We start from the raw sequence: 22,842 nt of genomic DNA on the forward strand, positions 1-22,842 counted from the left end.
GATGGTTGTTGTGGAATATGCTGTGCTGAAATTTTTACTGTTGGAACAAACTTCTAGTATTGTGGAAGTAGGTGTCTAAATAAATTTAAAAATCATGCAACTTTTTCTTTTTTTTTTTTTGGCCAATGCTGTATAAACTTGCTTTCTTACATCATTTTTCCATTTACTAAGTTGTCTTTACAAATTTGGATGGTTTGACTTGATGTATATTAAGTATTTATTGAGTGAACTGATATTCTTTCTTATTTAAAACTATACACTATCTTGAAGGCATAAAAAAAAACTGATATTTTAATGAACACAATTGCACTGTATACAAATCAGAGCTGATATTCACAGTTACATACTATACTCTTCAGGAAGAGAATCAATTTCATAAGCCTGGTATTTAAAAAAGTTACAAATATTAAGCAGTGTTCTGTATTAGAAAATAGCTTTTATAGTTTGACTTTTTTTTTATCCACTGCATAGAACGTATGAGGTGTGGAATGTTCAGTTCTAAAATTTATTCAACAAATAAATATTTGCACACAATATAAAACCTATATCAAAATATAACAGCAAAAATAATCACTTCCTAAAATAGAAAAGCTATTAACAGCCATCAGAATCTCATTATAATAAGCTCAAAAACCTTGAATGTTGTGAAGATAAATAGTAATTTCTGAACAGTATATCACCACAAGTTACATACACATTTTTCAGACAATTATCATTTGGCACTCTTGATTACAATTTATCACCAATAGTAAAAATGATAATGCATATTTATAAATTATTAATGTTTTTGTTAAAAATACATTTCATTTGTTCTTAATTTGCCTTCACTTATTTTACTGATTCCTTTGTATTTTGTTTAACTAACATTAAGTTATTATGAATTATAATAATGCAGTCTGAGGCTTTGGCCCTGAATATCTATTATTTATCAAACTACTGAACAGCATTTGGCATCTCTCATATTTGGAATTATTTTCCCACCTGATTGTCAGTTGTTATACTATAGGGATATGTACCCACCGAGAATAAGTAACAATAGTCTCTTTAGGGAAGTGTTACTTATTCGGAGTGTAACCACCGAATAGGCAACTCACTGTGAAGGCATTTTGCAATATGAGATGTAACAAAACGATTCCACTATAATAACTTTGGTTAATTTACTGTGTTTTGACATGATGCAATTGCACTAACTTATGATTATAATACTTCCTGCAGTTCCTAAAAATTAATTCTCTTGCTGGTTTTATATTTGGTTATTATAAGTGTTTTAGTTTTATAAATAGATATTTCCAGCATAATGTCTTCCAACTGCCTTTGGCACTCAAGTGTAACATATATTACTCATAGCATAATACAAAAGTCAATTAATTTCATTTGTGTATACTATGAGACGATTAAAGGGGGAGGGGAAAGAAATGATCTTCAAGTATATGTAAACTGCCTGTATTCTATGGTCTGTTTGCTGGATTACAATACCAGTTTCCAGAAATGGGGGGGATGCAACTCATGCTTGTGACCAACACTAACTGAGCCAAAATGTGACTAAAGCCCACCTAAGTTCCTCCTGTCCCAAGGAACTGTGAAAGAAATGTAATTACTATGCTAGGCACAAGGGCTGTTTTTTTAGTCTTTACTAAATGTCACCATAGCAACTTAAATTTGAAAAGAAAAATATTAAAGTGACACATCAGCGTGAATTTTAGTGTTCCTTCACCATTTTGACTTTTTGATCTGTATATCATTAATTCTTTTCCAAAGCAAGAATTAAAATTAGCAGCATCTGTAGGTCCAATAAAAGACAGATGCTATCATAATCTTTTGATCCGAAGAAAGCGAATGGATATGCTCACTAGTGTCAGAATTGTCTGCAGTAAGGTGGGTTTTTTTTTTTTTTTTATTTCTTTCAAGTTTTGCTCACTGACAGTGAAGATAATGCCAGTAGGGGTTCCTTTTAAAAAATTAATTAAAAATATAAATTTTTGGTATAAAAAATGGATTTTTCATAGTCGTTCTCATAAAAATATTGAAAATTAAGATGTCATTGTAAAAGTGAACAATTCTGAATTATTTCATGCCTTTATTCCATGTATAACAATAGTGGAAAAAGTCCACCATATGCTACTGTTACACTTTTCACATGCCTAATAAAGGATTAATAAGAAATCAGCCATTGCATTTGAGGGGACTGGAGAAATATCAGTGCAGACTGAGAAATTAAAGCCAAACACTACAGAATGATGAGTGCATCAAGGAAAGAACAGATGAACTGAAAAATAAGAAGCAAATCCCTAGGAATTTGTAGAAAGCATGTTATATGTTCTGTTAATTTTGGGCTATATAACTGTATTTAGCACAGGATTTGTATGTCTGGGGTATCAAGTAAAAGAATAAGTGATGAAGTGCAAATTTGTGTATTGAAGTACAGCTAGGCCTCGCATAACGCGATATTCAGTTAACGCTATTTGAAAAATGATACCACTTTTCACTTTACACGATGCAAATTTCCAGTTAACGCGATCTTTTTTTTTTTTTTATGCGATGGTTGAAAAAGATTTGAATCACACGTTAAGCTTACCGCGAGTCGTACGGTCAATAAACAAACGTTTGCCTGCTGCCCGCCTCGGTGTGTTCCGTCAACCATCGGAAGAAGAAGTGTTTGTCTCCTGCTAATAAAGTCAATGCAGACTTGCATTTAAAAATTCAAATCAGATGAAAATGTTACCGCGAAGGAAATAAGGGTAAAAGAATTAGATGAAATCTTTCTTATTGCATAGAACCTCAAACAAAATGTTTGATGTTCTCTGCAATATTTATTTCGCCAGGGCCCAGAGAAGATTGTTGTCGGCTATCGGAAATTGATGGATGAAAAGAGAAAGTTGCCACTGTTCAAATATTTCTGCAACAGTAATTTCTTCATTGTGTATTTTATGTCAGAGGTTCCCAAAGTTTCTCGGTTCACGGCACCTTTAAAGTCTCAGTAATTTTTTCAAGGTGCACCCAGACCAAAAGAAATACCTAACAGTTTCATTTAGTAGTTAGGTCCAAACAATTTAATAAGAAATGCTGAAACTGTGAACTACCTCGAGCTAGTAGTTCGCACGGTGTCCGGCAGATGTCGAGTATCGCTGTGTTCCCCTCGAAAATTTAAAATATTCCGTGGCGCACAATTTAAGAACTGCTGTTTTATGCAATAAACATTTAATTCCATAATTATTTTCATTATCTTTTACATTATATACAGTTAAAAAGTTATTTTTAAAATTCTTTATGGACATTCCAGAAGGTCAAGGACCAATTATAATTTTTCCTATTGGTTATGATATTCGATTAACGCGTTTCCGTTTTGTGCTCGCAGGACGAATTAATTGCGTTAATCGAGGCCCGCCTGTACTACTGACTACCTTTTTAGATAATTATCCAATGAAGAATGAGACCTTAACTACCTATGGCATAATTTAGATTTGGCAAAATGTTTTCCCTGAACATTTCTTTCTACTACTGAGTCACACCCATTCAGCAGGGATTTCATGCACAGAAATTTCAAAAGGTTCTCACTGTTTTGTGCTGCTGAAGCAACACAAGTTATCAGTTTGTCTTATTATTATTGTCTGTCTGTTGGATGGATAAACCTGAGTTTCTGGGGCACTGCACCCACTGCCTTCAACATGAACACTGTGAATGGAAATCCTTCCATCCTATTTGAATTCAAACCTGGCCTTTTCCACATGGTTAACTGATGCATCAGTAGCAAAGCAGAAATTTCTCAAGATAACTAACCAAACATCATGCCCCATATCAGGCACGATGTGACTGCCTATAATACTGGGGGGGAGCATTCATTGTGAACACATATTAGTCAAACAATATCTGATCATGTCAGAAATAGGCAAAAGAACTATTTGTGATTACAGTAACTCCTGAACTTGAATGTCATTCCCTTTCAGTTCATTCTTAAATGCCATACAAAGTGGCTAACATTCAGTGAAATCTGGAAGGATCCTTAGGTCTGCTTGATGTCAACAATATTCCTGCTGAAATAATGACATTTGTAGTAGCGAATATCATACAAAAATATTATATACTGTTACTGAGAGCAAAATATTCGAGTGTTTATAAAATATAAAGCTAATGGATAAAAATACCGGGATGTGAACTTCACAGTGGAATATACCAAAACTAAAAAAGAAAAAAAAAAAAAAAGAGGGGGCTTAACTAAACATGCTAATGAAAATATATATTTCTATTTACAAGAATGTTAATAAAAACAGTTATCATTTATCTTAAAAAGAGAATTTTACTCCAATAACATACTGAAAATTAAGTAGTAATGTGCTGATGATGAGCAGTTATGTGCTATTCTAAAGTCAAATAATTGTGACTAAATAAATTTTAACCTGGCATTGCTCATGCCTCTAATTATAAGAAAAGCACACTTGCACTGCATGGCATGACAGATGCTCAACTTTATTTTATTTCTGGAAAAAGATTTTTTTTTTTTTTTTTTTAAATTCTGATTGTTCTAATGTTTTGACTTTCTATTAGATTGCAATACTCTTCTCATGATTTTTTTTTTTTTTTTTTTTTTTAGAAGAACTTGAATTTAAAAATGAAAACTAATTCTACTTATTGTTTATTAATAAACATGAAATTTTAAAATAAGTGTGAAATTTCAAACTGTGCATGCGGACTTTATTTTAAAAAATAATTATATATATTAGTATAATTCATTTCATTTTCAAGTTTATTTCAAATTTTGTGCAACACACACAAAAATAAGAAATTTCAAAATTATGTATTGGCACATATTCTGTTTATATATTATGTTTATATATTAAGTACATAAATATTAAAAAAAAAAAAATTCTATTTTATACATACTAATAACCTGTAAGTTTCATCACATCCGAAACATTACTTCAGTCCCTGAACTTCTCAATCACTGTTTTCTAGCATTCAAAATGTCTTGCTATGACTACATTCCAAAACTTTACAGTTTTACTTAAGTTTAAAGTGCTCAAGTGTCCTTAGAAAAGTTAGATTAAAATTTTTCCTCTAAATACTGATCCTAAAAATGAAATGACTTATACTCAGAACAATACAGTATAATCTGACAAGTGAATAATAATTATTTAGCTCAAAATGATAATCCCTGAGAAAACCAGTTTAATCACAGTATTTTAAGATAAACAAAAACTTTACGTAACATCAACAAAAATATGAAAAATTGCCCGATTTTAGGAATCAAAGTGGATTTTTTAATATGGCAAGCTTAGTTTTTTTCTGTTGTTTTTTTCTTAGTTTTTTTCTATGTTTTCCTGGACTAACATTACAATTAACTTACCGTACTGCAACTCTATCTACACGTGGTATCATGTGGAGCCACAGACTAACCAAACATAAATCCACAGATAATAAATGTGCCCTGTTCACTACATTCTTCCAGTCCTTTCTACCTCACTAAGAACAAAGTTTTGAATTATCAGTTCTAAGGAGAAATGATGATGTCCATTCAATGCAGTTAATTTTTATTTTTAATTATTAATTTTTTAGTTTAAAAACATCAATCATGAAAGAAAAGAAAAAGAGTTAAATATGAAGAGATTTTAGATATCACCTTTAGGAAGCATAATGGATAACCACTCTATATGGATGAAAATCTGTGTCTTACAATTTTAAAAGTAGAATTTCAAGAAAAGAAACTTTGGGTCTTTCTCAATGCTTTGCAAGGGAAAATACCCCCCCCCCACCAATGTGCGTAGTTCAAGCCAGTCAGCAGCTTGCAATATAATGAAGTAGCGCACATTTAAGAATATTTTTTTTTTTTTTTTACCTTGCCTTCAAAAATTTTATTCCATTTTGATGGAACTTGCATTTTGGCAGGATATTTTTAGTACATCATGCTTAATTTTCACAAGCAGAACTCATTCGTTAACATATCCATATCTGCATATTCACTAGTGTCAAAAGGGAAAAAATATCTTGTATCTTATATCATTACACAAAATACAGAAAAATACGTCTATTTATGTTCTGCATAAGACATTGTTAATTATAATGAGATTCTGTATTTCTACACCAGCTTGCACTATTTAAAATATTTTTATAAAACATTGTTACTAACGCTGTACAACAGATAACGCAACAAATCAACAATTGAATGAAATTAACAAAATTTAACCGCCATATAAATGAGTTATCACACTCATTCATAAAATTAAAAACAAATCAGCACAACTCATTTAAGACTAGAAATCTAATTACTCCTATTGCAATTAAAATGCAGCACAGGCTGACATTCCATCAGCAAGCTGTCAAGTGCACATCTTCTAGCTGCACTGCTTGGATGCCATTCAGTATTTGCAGAGACAAATGGTGCTTGATAACAAAGAACTTGACATTACTGCACAATAAAAAAAAGTTTACAAGGCACGTTTATAGTTGAACTCTAAACTGCCGTACGCTCATTATACACAACTTCCACTTCATTATCAACTAAACAATCCTTGTCACTGTATATATATGGCTTATCAGAAAGACTGCTTTGACTTTTACTCATGGCAATAGCAGCTGCAATGTCATTATGCATTCGGTTCTTTCTCTTCTTGCTGAAACTTTCCTGGGGAAAAAAATAATAAAATCAGCAATTCACTGTTAATCATACTTAATATACACCAATACAAAAATGCTATTTAAGACTGCAGGTTTCATAATCCTGTAGCTATATGTTAGAAACAATGCAAAGAGTTTTAAGTATGATCCGAATGATATAAAATTACGCATTGTATGAGGTTTAAACACTGCACAGATAATGTATGAACTTTCAAAATCCAATTCAATTTTAGGTTTTCTGTTAATGGGCTAAACAATAATAATATTAAAAAGAAAAAAACTTAAAACTTTCCCTTGAAGTTACATAACTTATTTAACTACTGAAACTGGGAACATTCAAAGCAAACTTGAAACTTAAAAAATTAAAACCTTTACAGGTAAACCACTTACCTCTCTCCATTACTGTAATACCATCACATAAAATTACCAACACGGAAAAACACTGCACTGATTTCCTTATAATCTTTATTTAAATATTATAGGTACCTAGAGAGAGTTTTCCTCCTACTATCTAGTTTGCTTACACATGGTTTTGTTAATTTTTGTTTTCAGTTTACACTGAAACAATTAAGACCATGAGGCATCAGTGTGGTATATTTACAAATTGCATGTATTTCACTCTATATTTGTGAGATGAAGTTCCTGGGTTGGGAAGAAGAAAGAGAGAGACGGCCACAAACACCCTTACTATCATATTACTGTACGTAGGTTCATACTGGCAAAAGTTTACAGTCATGTGGTGGTTACAAGATAGCCAGGAGCACTTCCATTGGCTGGTGGGAAGAATAGCCAACACCCCTAAGGGAAAGACAATACCAAAAGATAATGCACTACCCCACTGCAGGAGGATGATGCTGCTTACAACAGCAGAGGATGGGATGACTCCTGAAATTTCAGACAAACTCTCACTCCCTTATTATTTCTTTAGCTATAATAACCACAATTCCTGTTTTCCTTTACAGTTATATACTCTCTTTAGTAATGATACATGTAGGTATTAATAAAAACACTAAAATGGAATTAAAAGCAATAAACATTGATAAAATCAGATAATAGTATTAAAACACAAAATCAATCTTCTTCTGGCATTATAACCCAGGGTGGGTCTTAGCCTTCTCAACGATGTTCCACCAGTAAGCCCTCCCAGAAGTCAAACTTCTCCAACTTCTTATTCTCATGATCTTTAAGTCCTCTTCTATGTCATCCATCCATCTTTTCCACGGTCTTCCTCTTGCCCTCCTACCGGTAGGTTTCCATTTCATTATCCTCTTAGTTGTACTGCTGTCATCTATTCTCACAACATGTCCCAATCAGGCAAGTCTCTGGCTCTTCACAAATATGATGATGTCTGCACCCTGAATAAGCTTGTCAAGTTCATGGTTCATTCTGATCCTCCAGGATCCATCAACATCTTGTATGGGCCCAAAGACTTTTCGCATAATTCTACGCTCGAACACTCTCAACTCAATAAAATCAATAGACAAAAATAAAATTTATTTTGCATTTTAATGCTTTAATCCAGTTTTGTATTTTATTGCTTTTTAATTTCCTTTTAGTGTTTTATTCATACCTATATGTATTATTTATTTTAATTCTCATATATTTATTCAGCTGGTAAGAAATCTTTCCCAGTGCTCAAGGACTTTTCTCTAATATCCACCATTAACACAAGAAGTAGTCAAATACATTTGAGAAAGTTGGTCATGCATTCTTTATTATGGTAATGATTCTGCTTCACACAAGTCAATCTCATGGTAACCGTGTTTGTGATATCATGCAATTCCTGCAAGGCATTTACTGACACTTTAATTAGCAACATGGATCTGAAATCAAGCAAAAAAAGGTTCTCACAAGATAGTGCCAGACCACTTCGGCGATCCTTGAGAAACAAGTCTGGTAGGAATTCTATACCAAACTTTTTACTATCTGCTTGGTGATATGAAAGATGTAGCTATTCTTTTACAATAGGTAAAACTTGTACACTGACATACTGAAAAAAGCTGAATTAGAACAATTCTGAGCAAATTGGTCTCATTACCTAAAGATTTCCCTCTTGGATTGCTTCTGTTTTCTTTTCTCCTACATATAAAAAAAAAAAGAGTGCCTATGCAATTTTCAAACAACCACACATTAACGTTCAGGTAGATCTTTATCTTAAGCCTTAAGATAAAGATCTTGAAAAATTCTTGTTACGTAGAAATAAAATTCAACCCCAAATTGCTTGAACAAGCTATTAGAAATTTTTGGCACATCGTGGACCAATACTATGTGGGATGGGAAATCTGGAATCTCATGAAGAAAATCTTATTCCTCCACTTGAAATCGGCTGGCTACAACCCATCTTGGGTTGTAGTCCTTTAAAAATTCCTACAGTCTTCAATGAGATCCAAACCCAGATCTCCAATGAGTGATAAGTTTGGAGTGTCTTGGAGGACTGCAAATATCACTGATAGATAAAACTAGCAACCAAATATCATAAAATAGAACTTATGTATACAGAAACACAACTCAGCAACTGCCATCCCAATAGATAAGCTCAAAACAATTTATGCTTCAATACTACATCATAAAATATGCAAATTATATAAATTATTCTTACAAAGAGAGAATATAGGTCACTTCCTGCAGATATAGGTCGCAGTTTATGCTGACTCAAAGTTGGAGAACTTTTCACTTCACTTTCTTCTTTGCACTCAATGTCTGGCAGACTGTAGCATAAACCTTGATAAAAACCTGAAAATATTTCACAGAGAACTGTCAGATATGTGGAATATAATCTTTTTAATAAATAATTTGTATAAATGTATAGTAATAAAAACTTAATAAATACATATTTTTTTAAACTTAATTCTTATAATTTTTAAATGGGGAAAAATAAACTTAATATATTAGTTAAGTATGTTATTATAACATTTCACTTACAGGAATGAAAATACTTGTAAAGATTTGAAAAATTCGAATAAAGATTTAAAACTTATCCATGGTAGTAATTATTCTTTTTGTACACTTAAATAAAATTTTTGTTTCCACAAATTTTCACGTAAAATTCTGGATAAGTTCTTGAAATTTAAGTCTTACAATCCCATATGAATTTTAGTTTAGATTAAACCCAGGCTCTGGAATTTACATTCCATATACTACTCATTTTCATAAAGGACAACTCTTTACAAGGTTGTTATTTTCAGCTTGTTAAGGGAGATTATAATAATTTTATTTTCTCATGTCTTAAATGCAAAATTATAATACTCCACCCTAAAGCAGAGCATCTCAAACTGAGGAATGCTTGACCAGTAGGATTTCATTACATTAAGTGAGGTATATTGACAGCCTTAACTTTGGTCACAAAGTTAAGGCTGTCAAATTTACCTCATATAAAGTCATCATCATCATCATCATCATCAGCCATTTTCAATTCACTGCAGGATGAAGGCCTCTCCAGCAACTTTCCACTTCCTTCTGTTTTGAGCACTGGCCATCCATTTGCTACCCACAAACTCATGAATTTCATCTATCCATCTCCGCCTTTGTCTTTCAGATTTTCTTCTAGCTCCTCTTGGGTACCATTCTGTTATTTTCTTAGTCCATCTGTCATCATGTCTTCGAGCTATGTGTCCTGCCCAAGACCATTTTAGTTCTTTAGTTTCCATAAGAATGTCCTTTACTTGAGTTTGCTGCCTAATCCATGTGTTTCTCTTCTTATCTAACAGTCTGATTCCCAATATAATTCGTTCCATTCTTCATTGTGTAGTTCTCAGCTTCTCTTCCATTCTTTTGGTGAGTGTTCAAGTTTCACTTCCATAAGTCATGGTGGGGAGTATACATTGGTTCATTATTTTATGTTTCAGACAAACTGGGATATTGCTCTTCAGTATGTGACTATATTTCCTGAATGCTATCCATCCAAAATTTATTCTTCTCTTGACTTCCAGCCATTTATCATTATTACAGCTAATAACTTGTCCCAGATAAGTATATGACTCCACCTTTTCAATTACTGCTGTTTCAATCATTATATCCCTTTCTGTGGCATACTTGTTCATCATTACTTTTGTTTTAGCCATATTCATCTTTAGTCCAAAATCTTTACTAACTGCGCATAACTGATTAAGATTTTCCTCTAATTCTTTGGGATGGTGGCTTATGACCACAATGTCATCTGCAAATCGTAAATGGTTTAGGTACTGTCCATTCACATTGACTCCTTTCTGCGACCAGTTTAATCTTCTGAAAGCTTCCTCAAGGGCAGCAGTAAACAGCTTCGGAGATATTGTGTCTCCTTGTCGAACTCCTTTCTCAATTTTAAATTTCCTACTGTCTTTGTCTAGTCTAATAAAGGAGGTAGCATTCTCATATATTTTCTTCAAAATCATAATATGTGGGGTATCTATGCCTTGTCTTTCCAGTGCCCGAAACATTGCCTTATGCTGTATGGAGTCAAATGCCTTTTCATAATCCACAAATGCCAGGCATAATGGTGTTTTTTATTCATTTGCTTTCTCCATTAGCTGTGATATTACGTGAAGGTGATCCATAGTTGAGAATCCTGTCCTAAAGCCAGCTTGCTCTTTCGGTTGATTCTCATCAAGTATTCTTTCTAATCTGTTAGTAATGACCCTTGTGAACAACTTGTAGATGTGGGATAACAAGCTAATTGGTCTATAATTTCCAATTTCTGATTTATCTCCTTTTTTATGCAGCAAAACTATGATTGTATTATTCCACTGCTTAGGTGTCACACCTTTTCTAATGCACTCTGTGAAGAGCCTTGCCAAAATTCCTCCCAATTTTAACAACTCTACAGTAACTTCATCTTTCCCCGGGGCTTTCTGATTCTTCATTTTCTTCAATGCATGTTCTTCCTCATCAGGAAGAATATCGGGTATGTCGTATGTGTTGCTAATTTGCAATCCATCTACTCCACTGCTGGCATCATTTCCTCGCTCCTTGTATAATTTTCTATAGTAGTCTTCTACTATTTGAATTATGCCTTCTCTGCTGTTTATAAGTACACCATCGCTATTCTTCAGTTTCAGTATCATTTGTCTTTCTGTATTACTGCTCATGGCTGCTGATTTAAATCCTTTGTTTTCCCTTAATGCTTGTTCTATTTTTCTTGCATTGAATCTTCTTATGTCCTCTCTGAGTCTCTAATGGCTTTGCATAACTCAGTATACTCAATTTTTTCCTTGTCAGTGTTTATCTTGCTCTTCATTTTTCGCCTTCGGTTCATCATAAGAAGTGTTTATTGACTAATTTTTCTTTGGATTTATTTTTCCCTATAGGTTTCTTGGGCTTTATCACTTTCAGAAAGTTGTAATATTCCTCGTCAATATCTTGGTCCTGAGCAGTCTGCAGAAGCTCAAACTTGTTCTTAAATTCCAGTACATACTGCTTTTTCTCCTCTTCTGTTATCTCAAAGACCTTTGTATTATTTACTCGAGTCAGTTTTTTTCCTTTCCTACATCTATATCAAGTGTACATATAAAGTAATGAAACATAAAGCATGTACTCTGCCAATAAGAAGCACATAATCACTTTCAATGATTCCATATTGGACAAAATCACAATATCAAAAGTTTTATGGATGAAACTTGTTTCCAGTCAAAAAGTGCAACAACTGATCACAAATTCTGTACTTCTGGACATTCTTACTTGCCTAATGATGCAGCTTTTGACAATACTGAATCTGTTTCAAGATACTCAGTTAACCATGTGGAAGTATTTTAAATAATTTATTATCAATGAAATGAACCAAAAAAGGACTTCAAGTCAACTAAAGAGTTACAGAAATGTCACAAAAAAGAAAAAAAAGTGCAGATGGAGATAATGAACCACACGCACAGCTGCTCTACAAAATAACCCTAAACATGCCTTTCAGTCAACCTGGCTTAAACATGTAATCAAAGCAAACTTTATGGCAGCTAAAGTCTTATCATTTCTCACAAAAAAAATAAATAAATTGGATTTCTTGAAGTTTATGCCAGCTGTTCACCATGAATACTTAATTTCAATGGGAATGAAAGAATGAAGATGACACTGATCCACTTGAATTACTTTCTGATCAAGATGGTTGATAGTATTACATTATTATGGTACTAACTGATGCTTAACCAGTGCCTTAACTTTCTGTGTATCATTAATTCATGCTAACTTGCTAAAGTTAATTCTTCCTTTGGTATTATTTTTTTTTCACAGTTTACTATCATAGAGGCGAGGCAAAATAAGCTTGATAATCAGTAGTCCATATGCATTATCTCATTTCAAAGAAATATGATAGAAATGTGTTAAAATTGCCTTTATCATGGCATTGTTATATGTAAATCAACAATTATGTGACTAAAATATTGATATCATCAGGATATTTTTTTTGATAAGAAAAACTTTCTTTTGTGTATTTAATACAACAAAAACTTTGCATTAACATTTCACCACATTTTTCATTATTAACAAATATCTTGTTTTGAACCACTCTTGGTTATCTTTCAATAATCAAGGAAAACCTATGCAGAATTAAAGGCTCTAGCAGGAAGAAAATCCAAAATTAACATGCTCAGTATTATTATCAGGAGAATCTTCATCAGTATAGTAATCTCCTACTTTACAGACATTCAACCTTAAGAATTGGAATTTTTGGAATTTACTTCAAATTCACAAATTTAAAGCTCAATGTCAGAAACTTTCACTCAACTAGCAACTCCACAAGACAATCTTTTGAAAGTAAAATGAACGAGAATAAAATACTTTCAGTATATATATATATATATATATATATATATATATATATTTATATATTTTTTTAAAATTCCATGCTACCATGGTATTTTTATATTTTCTTTATAAAAATATGGTATATCAGTACAGTAGACTGTCGAAATAATGGCACATTGAGATCGGATGTTTAGTACAGCGCAAATGTCTTGCAGTGCCAAAAAAAGAAAGTGGCAAGTCATGTGATTACTGTATTTAAGTTTGCTATTTTGCAAATGAATTATTTTTCAATTTATACTGATATCGATATTGTATTGATATCAGAGATTATACCGCTGTTTTATATTTATTTTAAATTAAAATAAATATGGCTCCTAAAGTTAATAAACCTCATACAGAGAAGAAAAACATAAAAACATTAAAGCTTAGTGATAAACTTGATATATAATAAAAGAAAATATAATGGGTGTAAGCAGGAGTGAATTAATGGTAGAATATAACACTGGATCATCAACATGTTTGTTTTTTATGTGCAGTTAATAAAATTGCATTCTTAATCTCTGTATTTCTTATTATTTAGCCTCGTTATTTCTGCATTAAATATATTAAAAATAAAACTTTCTAGATAAAGAAAAATCAAAATAACGGCATCTTGAATCCCCGAAGGTGTTGTTATTCTGAAAGTCTACTGTATTAGGACCAACAAGAAGGAAATTTCAGAAAAGAAATGTGAAATATACATACAATAATTAATACATAAATGGAGTAAAAATGTATAAATCTGATAACTCAAATAATTTACAAAGGAATCTTATCAATGTTGTATCCCTTTTTTTATCATTGCATAGCATAGTACACTTATTATACAATGTATACATTAGTGCACTGTTCATTTGCTATAATATATTATTGTAGACAGTAAATAAATGATGCATTAAATATATTTAAAAAAAAAAAAACAGGAAAAATATTTTTGGCACGCTCCTTCCCATTCTATCACTATATGTATGGGAAAATATTTCTTCATCATAAACTTTTGATTCACAACTGAGAAATGCATAGTATTTATAAATCATTAGATTATGATTTACAGAAAAAATATTTTTACCTTGTCTAGTTACAGTTGCGTTAAAATCTTGAAGAGCATGAGTTTTCACATTTTAGCATTATAACTCAGATATGACAGGTAAGACAGTAACCTCCTGTATGCAGGAGACAAGCTGTTTCATTCATAAAAATGCTAAGAAAATCAACCATGGCTCAGAAAGCTTTCAGACTACAAAATTTTAACATGGCAATAAATATTTTTTTTTTTATAATTCACAAGAGTTGCAATACAGATAATAATCAAATATTACTACAATGTCTTTTATTGAGGTCAGGAGTAAGATACATATAAAGTTCTTGCTGAACACTGACTAAACAGGAAATAAAGCTTGAAAAAGTCAACCAGCATGCATCTATTTCAAACTTAAAATCTGCCTAATGAATGACTGGAAGATTCAAAAGTGAAAGGCATCAAAATGCCAATGAGATCACAAAACTTTCTAGCAATGACTGACAAACTGACTTAAAATAAATTTTATTAAAATAACTAAACATCTACATAAAATAATAAAACGGAGAAAAAATATAAAATAAAATAAAAGCATTAAAATTCAATAAAATATGAATAATTCTAATAAAATATACATACAGTAGCTTTCAAGACAAAGTGCATCTTCATCAATTAGTTGGTGAATGGTGTATTGCAGTATATATATATATATGCTGGTGGTTACAACAGCAAAAGTCAGCTGAGCACGATCATGCATCATGAGTCTGGTGTCAGCAGAGCAGAATTACATATATGCGATGATCAACAGCACTCATAGCAGTGCAAAACAGCAGATTCCATAATGAGGTGGAAGTGCACTCCCCCTATTGCAATTCATGGTACTACTACTACTGCTGCTGCTAGCTATGTGCAGTGCCTAAGCCATGAGTGCTGGCAGTAATCATGTAAGCAGTCGATGATTTCAACATCCCGTCAGGGATCAAGATTGTGCTGCTCAACGAAATAATGTTCAGTTCTCTGTTTTAGTATTTTATGTAAATATTTATTTATTTTAAGTCAGTGTCAGTTGTTGCTAGAAAGTTTTGTGATATGCAACCCAAAGCTCAAGGCCTGTTTTCCAATGCCAGTGAGATGTTTCTATTAGTTCACAGTTATCACAAGCTGAAGTGGTGAATTTAGAGAAAGATAAAACTAAAAGTCTGCCTAACGCAGTAAGGATGGAAGTTGCGCACCAGGTATAAAAAAGAAATGGAAATACCTGGGAAAAAGTACAAAATTAAATTTGGTAGGCAATGCTATATCTGTTCAAGCTAGAGAGTACAATAGTGGGTCAATTAAGAACATAGTGTTTCAATAACCTTTAAATCCAGCAAGGGGTTGAGTTGAGCAGCTGTAGTCCCCACACAACAACAACCAGTAAGCAAACACATTCCTGATCACTGAATATCCCAATTTTATTTATGTGTTATTTTATACAGCCAAGATTGCAGAATTCAAGCGTTTCAATCATTACATTAGCCACAAACTGGTCCTCTACATCATTTATGTGCTCTCAACTGATGAACACTTTTTTCAATCATTTCTTTGTATCACTGGGAAAATTTTACGTATATTTTTTCAAAATACTTGCAAAATGTTTGGTGGAATATTGACACATACAAATATTTACACAATTATATGTAAAATGAATGATTTGTTAGAAGTTGAAGCAGCCTGTGTGAACATGACTCCAAGTTTTCATGGCTAATATGCTGGGTAACAGCAAAATATTTTAAGCATTTTCTTACATTTGCTTACATGCATGCAGTAAAGCATTTTTAATTCTGAGTGTTATTAGTTTTCCTTTTATTAATTAAAATTTAAAATTAATACTTTTATGTTTTAATTTTGATATACCTTGTTATATTTTATTAAAAAAATTATTTCCTTGACTGCCTCAAGGTCAAATTCTGGGGTCACAAAGTGTACAAAATCTAAGGGAACCAAAATTCTATGCAAAACTAACATGCGGGTGATAGAGCAGTGCCCATTTTTACTTCAAAATAGAGTTTTAAAAACAATTTTTAATGCCTATACTTTTCCAATTAAAAAATAATTAATGATGTGGATTGGAATAAATATTAAAATTCACAGTTTTTCAGTTTTTATAGCTACTGTATATGAACATGTCCACTCAAAGATAAACTACAATTATGACAGTTTTGTGTTCACTCAAACAATGCAGACTTGCCAGTATGTACTTACACTACATACACACAATATAATCTATGCTCACGTTCTAAACCATAATTATTACATTCAAAATATAATAAAAATCACATGTCAAAACACACTTCATGTATACAGAGATGCATACACTGTCCAGTCAAAACATGGCCATCTACCTAATAGTGGTATGTCCTCTTGCTGCCAGTAACGCCACCAAATGGCAAGGAACGGATTCTATAAGATCCCCACACATTGCAGGAAGTATGTTGTACCACATCACTAGGATTGCATACCATAGATCTGTCATCTGCTGTGCAGGACTCAAACACTAGATCTGTCAATCGACATAATCCCAGAGATGTTCTATGAAATTCATATCCAGAGAATTTGATAGCAAAAGTAGCAGTGGAAGTCACTTTCGTGTTCAACAAATCACTCTTGAACGATAATGGCCATGTGGCAGGGCACACCCTGCTGGAACACACCTCTATCAGAGAAAACATTCACCATGAAAGAGTACCTAATCAATCACAATGGATTAGGGGTAGAAGGGCTCCAAGACAGTCCCAGGAAAACATCCCCTGTACTAAAACACTACTGCCACTTGCCTGTTTCCTCTTGGACCAGGACATCAGAATAATTCCTCTCCAGAGTTTGTTGCCATACCCCTCCATCTACTGTCTACATGGCACAGCAAGAAATGTAATTCATTGGAAAGGACAACTTTTTTTTTTCAGTCATCAAAAATGTTCCAAATTTGCAAAAATGCTCCAATGCAAATCATCAACAGTCTAATTAGCGGGTCTCAACTACTCAAGTTGTCTGTCCAACTGTCTAATAAAATTGAGACGTTAGGACTTCCATATTTTTTTTTATACAACAGCTAATATTGCCATTCAGATGCAAACTTTAGGTGTCATCAGTGATGGGTGGCCGTAAGCATAGGTATCTTTACTAGGCACATACTCTAAAGGTCCACACAGAAGGTTTGATGGATTACGGTTTTGAAAACATTGCTGATCTCCCATGGCTAAAATCCAAGGTCAGCCTACATTCACCACAACCATTAATGAGGTATGGGAGCACTCTGCAAACAGCCTGAAAGATTCAGTTTCCATAATAATGCCACTTCAACTGGTACCCTACAATCATCCCCCCCTTTTTTTTTTTTCTTTTAAGTTCATCAGATCATGTCCCTTGCCCATGTCATTCAAGTACTTTATATGGAACACATGCCACAAGCCTGCAGTATCACATTTACTGGATCTCACTGCAACATGTGCCACCAGACAAGGAGGAAGGGCTAATTGCTAAAACAAGGAGGTGGTCATGTTTTGACTGACAGCACATATATACATTGTTATAAATTCATTAAATAAATGCAACACAGTCTTTCAGATAAAGCTTACTGTGAAACTGACTACAAGCATAATCGTTACTTCAATTATGTTTAATTGGTTTATAAACAAAATTCTTTTATATTTTTTAAAAGCAGACTTGCCATTGTAGCCAGCACAGTCCTCTAGGCCTGCTCTTATACCATTAGAAACATCCAAACTGAAAGAAATCTGAGGAAGAGTCAAAACTGATGCAGTTTCAACCTTATAAAAATCTATAGTAGATGGGACATTTTGGTCACTGCCAGATATTGGATAGCTTAGAGGTCTTTCTCGGGAACTTTTTCTCCTCTTTCTCTCCTAGAGTTTTATAAGAAAAATTTACAAATTTCTTATTAATAATACTCTTTCATCTATTATTAACACATTTTTAGAAGCTCAATAATTACGACAGCATAACAGTTCTAACAAATTTAAAATTATAGAATGTTAATTTATGCTATGAGATCAAAATTCAAATTCATTTGCCAGTGTCAAAAGAACATTAATAAAGCATATGTGGTTGGAATACGAGCAATGAAAAAGTGAAAAATTGATTAAATTTTGTCATTTCCATAAAGCAAATTATTTCTAAAAACTGAAATTAATCTGTCTGAAGAATATAGAGTTGCATAAAAAGAGATCTCCATAAAATCTAATTTTAAACTTGGCAACTGGGACACAAACCCTTCCTATATCCCTATATTAAAAAGCATGAAAAGATATTTTATTGATTTACATAATTTTTGTTGGAATAAAAATCACATGATCACAAAAAAGGAGGGTTCAAGGTTTTTTTATTTTTATTCTTTTTCATGAAAAAAGGTCATGGAGAAGTGGAAAACATTAACATACTGAATTTAGCTGATGGCTTGTATAATGCCCAAGCATTTCTACACTGATATGCAGGAAAGACAATTATTCTACATAACTGTAGCAGATGGAATGAATAAAGAAGAGTTGTTTTGTTTTTTTGTTATTTGGAGCATTAGCAACTAAGGCCATATTGCTCCGGGGATATGCGGTGGTCATTCCCTGACCTTTCCGCATCCTCCACACATTTGGTGGGCACAGGCTCGAACCCCCAGTCTAATCAAGAATAAAGAAGAAAAAAACTAGTTTTATGAGTACAGTCTGTCTCCGACATACTGTAAGAGATATGTTCCAGGACTTCTTACGTAAGTCGAGTTTTATGTAACTCAGGAATGACTAATAAAATATTGCTACTATATCCCTGATATGCCAAAATTACAAAAACCACATAGTATCTCAGAAGAATGAAGAAAAATAGTTATATACCATAACAATTAAAAACTATCTGGGAACAGCAGTGAAGTAGTACCGCTTTCACTTATTCTCTTAGGCAGCACCATGGTAATGGTCAAAATGAAATTTTCTGTAAAAAACTTCAGAGGGTTAAGTTACAGGAAATGCTTTCACAGCTTATGATATGCAAATGAAGCAGGCACTACAAGAAAATAGTTTGACGCGAAATTGTTGAAAATGGTTGGACAACGTGAGTTTCAACTTCACTACAATAACCTGATGTGTAACAAATATTACAAAATGCAAACAAAAGCTCCACTTCCCTCTCAAACAAAACTGAACTGACTCTACAATCCAGAAAGAAAGGAAGGAAAGGATGTGGAGATAAAGGGCTAGAGAGCAATTCTCCAAAGAAATAGCCGATGGGACAGTCCACATGGCTTGAAAGTTATGGGGCTTTCTCTGACATACTTCAACATAGTTCATCTGTCTCAAACATGTTTAATATTTCTTCAGAATTTTTAAAGCAGAAAATGAAATGTTAACTCTAGTCATTTAACTAGATTCTAGTTATGCTGCAGGTTATTATCTAACACAGTTTGTATGGGAACTAAAATAAAAACTTATTGTTTATTGTTCCTTCATTCAACTTCACTGTTAAAAAATTATACAGAAAGTATCTAAGATTTTTCCAAAAAAAATTGACATAAGTCCAAAGTTAACTCGGGCTTACATAAGTCAGGGACTAACTGTATATAGTTCAACAATGAAAGGAAGCTGCCTTCCAATGATATGATGAAAACAAACAAATGAGCATACATTCATAATCCAATATTTCCCCACAAGCTTACCTCTGTCTCTGTAAAAACCATATTATGGAACAAAATCAATACAATCTAGACTGGACACATTTGTATAGATTGTACTTAAAGCATGAGAATACATGTGTCTCTCTTCAATATATTGACTAGTGCATCAATTAAACTGGAAGATGTACAGTAGACTTTCAGAATAACGGCACCTTTGGGGATTCAAGGTGCCATTATTTTATTTTTTCTGGTATCTTGAAAGTTATTTTTAATATATTTAATGCAGAATAATGAGTCTAAATAAGAAATAGATTAAGAATACAATTTTATTAACTGTACATAAAAAAAACAAACATGTTGATGATCCAATGTTATATTCTGCAATTAATACACTTCTGCTTATGCCCCATTCTGTTTTCTTTATTATATCAAGTTGACGTAAGGAACTTTTATGGGCTTTTTTCACTCCGTGGCCAAGTTAGTCATTCTCAGGTGTAGATAGCAAGGTTTTTTCCACAGAAACTGAGGCTTTTCATGCAGCAAATCAGGCAAGAGAGCACAAGCAATTTACAGACACAATACACATGGGTATATGAATTAACTTTCTGGGTGATCCTACTATAAGAAATTTGATTATATAGAGTTTGTCACTAAGTTTTAATGTTGTTCTTCTCTGTAAGAGGGTTATTAACTTTAGGAGTCATAGTGAGGGGTTTTTAATTTAAAATAAATTTAAAACAGCAGTATAATCTATGATATCAGTACAGAATTCACTTTCAAAATGGCAAACGTAAACAAATACAGTAATCATGTGACTTGCCATTTTATTTTTCCGGCACTGCAAGGCATCTGCCCTGTATGCAAACATCCAATCTCAATGTGCCGTTAGCTTGAATGTTCCATTATTTGGGGTGCCGTTATTTCAACAGTCTACGGCAGGGGTCAGCAACTTGCGGCTCTTTGAGCATGTAACTGCAGCTCTAACTTTTAGCCCACATGAAGCAAAGTTTGAAATAGAGTTAGAGGACTTAAAAATAAAGGACATGTGGAGTGCAAAACTAAAATACCTTAAAACTGAAATTGAGGATTTGGAGAGGCTGAAATTGAGGATTCAGATTTGAGTTGAAAAAGTAAGACCAAATTGTGTTCGACGCGTGGTGTAGTACCGGACACGTATATAAATTTGAAAATATTTCCTTTTGGACTTCTCTCAGTTTTTGGTTCGAAGAATTTCTGTGGGCAAATATTTTCGAATCCGAACTATATCAAGAAACCCTCTGAACAATGCAAGTCTCGCAGCATGCTTAAAGATCATCAGGGGAGTATGGCATACTTCCCTGATGTTGGGAGACTTGCTCAAGAAGTTCAGTAGCAAAAGGCACATTAATTAGAAATATTATTAATAAATAATATTTCAAAATATATATATTGTTTAATAAAAAATCTTCCCACTCTATTTTATTCTTTAAAAAACTACCCCCCCCCCTGGGTTTGAGCTGAAGTGCAGCTCTTCAGATTTCTCTCTCTTTTTTTTTTTAATTAGATCAAAAATGGCTCTTCACTCAAAAAGGTTGCTGACCTTTGGCCTACTGTATATATAGGTATACTACTGAGTAAGAAAATATTTAATTAATTAACTGGTATAAAATATTTAATTAGTTTTAATAATATTTCTAATTAATGTGACTTTTGCTACTGAACTTGAGCAAGTCTCCCAACATCAGGGAAGTATGCCATAATTTTGATCTTTAAGCATGCTGAGAGACTTGCATTGTTCCGACAGTTTCTTGATATATTTTTAATAGATACAAAAGAATAAATTGATATAATTAGACCCGAACAATCCTAATAACTAGGAAAATTGATTATGTTTCAGATTTTTATGTTGAAATTCATCTTTAGGCCTGGATAGTGTGTTATTATATGAGAGCAGGATATGACTATTTAAATGAAAGACATTTAACTTCAGTAATAAACACAAAATGAATTTTTAAAAAAATCCTACCTCTCCAGTATTGTGAAATGGTTGCATTGAAGGGAAACTACTACAGGATGTGACAATTACTTGTGTATTAAGTAACTGGTGGTTTGGCCTTAATCCCAAAAACACTACTGAGTCACTGAAAATAATTAAATATTAATGTCACCTAATAAAACAATGAATGATGCTTATGAACTAAGATTTTAGCAGTAGTAAAACAGGGTAACTGCAAAAATTTAAATATTGTAAAATCTTGTTAATTCAAAACTCAAGTAACCAGCAAAAAAAAAAAAAAAAAAGAAATACACTTAATATTTTGATTTAACAAAGGTTTGCCCTTAATTTGAAATTCACAACATCAAGAAATTATGACAGTATCTGATTCAAAAATTTTCAAACACAAAACATACAAATAACAAAATACACAAAAATAAATAATACACAAATTTGAAAAACGCAATATCAGAATGTTCATATACAAATATACCCATAAGTAAAATTGCAAATTTAAAGTTCATCCCTTACATAGAAATGAATATAATTTTAATTTTGCCTTTAAGTCAGTAAAATAAATATATCAATCTTACAAAAAATTTGTTTCTATTGTCACTGTATGGAGCATTAGTGGTCAAATTTCTTATTCTACTTTTTCCAAGTATGTCCATTTCTTCTTTATACATGATGCATAACTAATTTCAATTTCCCACTTAATTAGGTGGCTTTATTCTTCCTCTAAATTTCAAAATATGATCAAATTTTGAAAAAGTTATGATAGCTCCCTACCATATTATGATAACTAAGCTATTAAAAGGAGACATATATTCTCTC

The 22,842-nt window shown here is 32.5% G+C and overlaps 1 protein-coding gene across 1 annotated transcript in view; it reads right to left on the minus strand.

The window, feature by feature from the left end:
• Positions 1–6,183: 6,183 nt before the first annotated feature.
• LOC150087801 (uncharacterized) overlaps positions 6,184–22,842 on the minus strand; it is a 48,389-nt gene continuing 31,730 nt past the window's right edge. Inside the window, exons 5-8 of the mRNA XM_090370422.1 lie at positions 22,039–22,153; positions 18,084–18,279; positions 9,209–9,342; positions 6,184–6,616 (exon numbers count right to left, since the gene is read on the minus strand). Coding sequence (XP_090226548.1) covers positions 6,446–6,616; positions 9,209–9,342; positions 18,084–18,279; positions 22,039–22,153 — 616 coding nt within the window. The 3' untranslated portion in view covers positions 6,184–6,445. The remainder of the gene's footprint in view (positions 6,617–9,208; positions 9,343–18,083; positions 18,280–22,038; positions 22,154–22,842) is intronic.

The sequence above is a fragment of the Mastigoproctus giganteus genome, chromosome 3 (assembly GCF_048544385.1).
Source record: "Mastigoproctus giganteus isolate SK-2022 chromosome 3, ASM4854438v1, whole genome shotgun sequence".
NCBI classification, from domain to species: Eukaryota; Metazoa; Arthropoda; class Arachnida; order Uropygi; family Thelyphonidae; genus Mastigoproctus; species Mastigoproctus giganteus.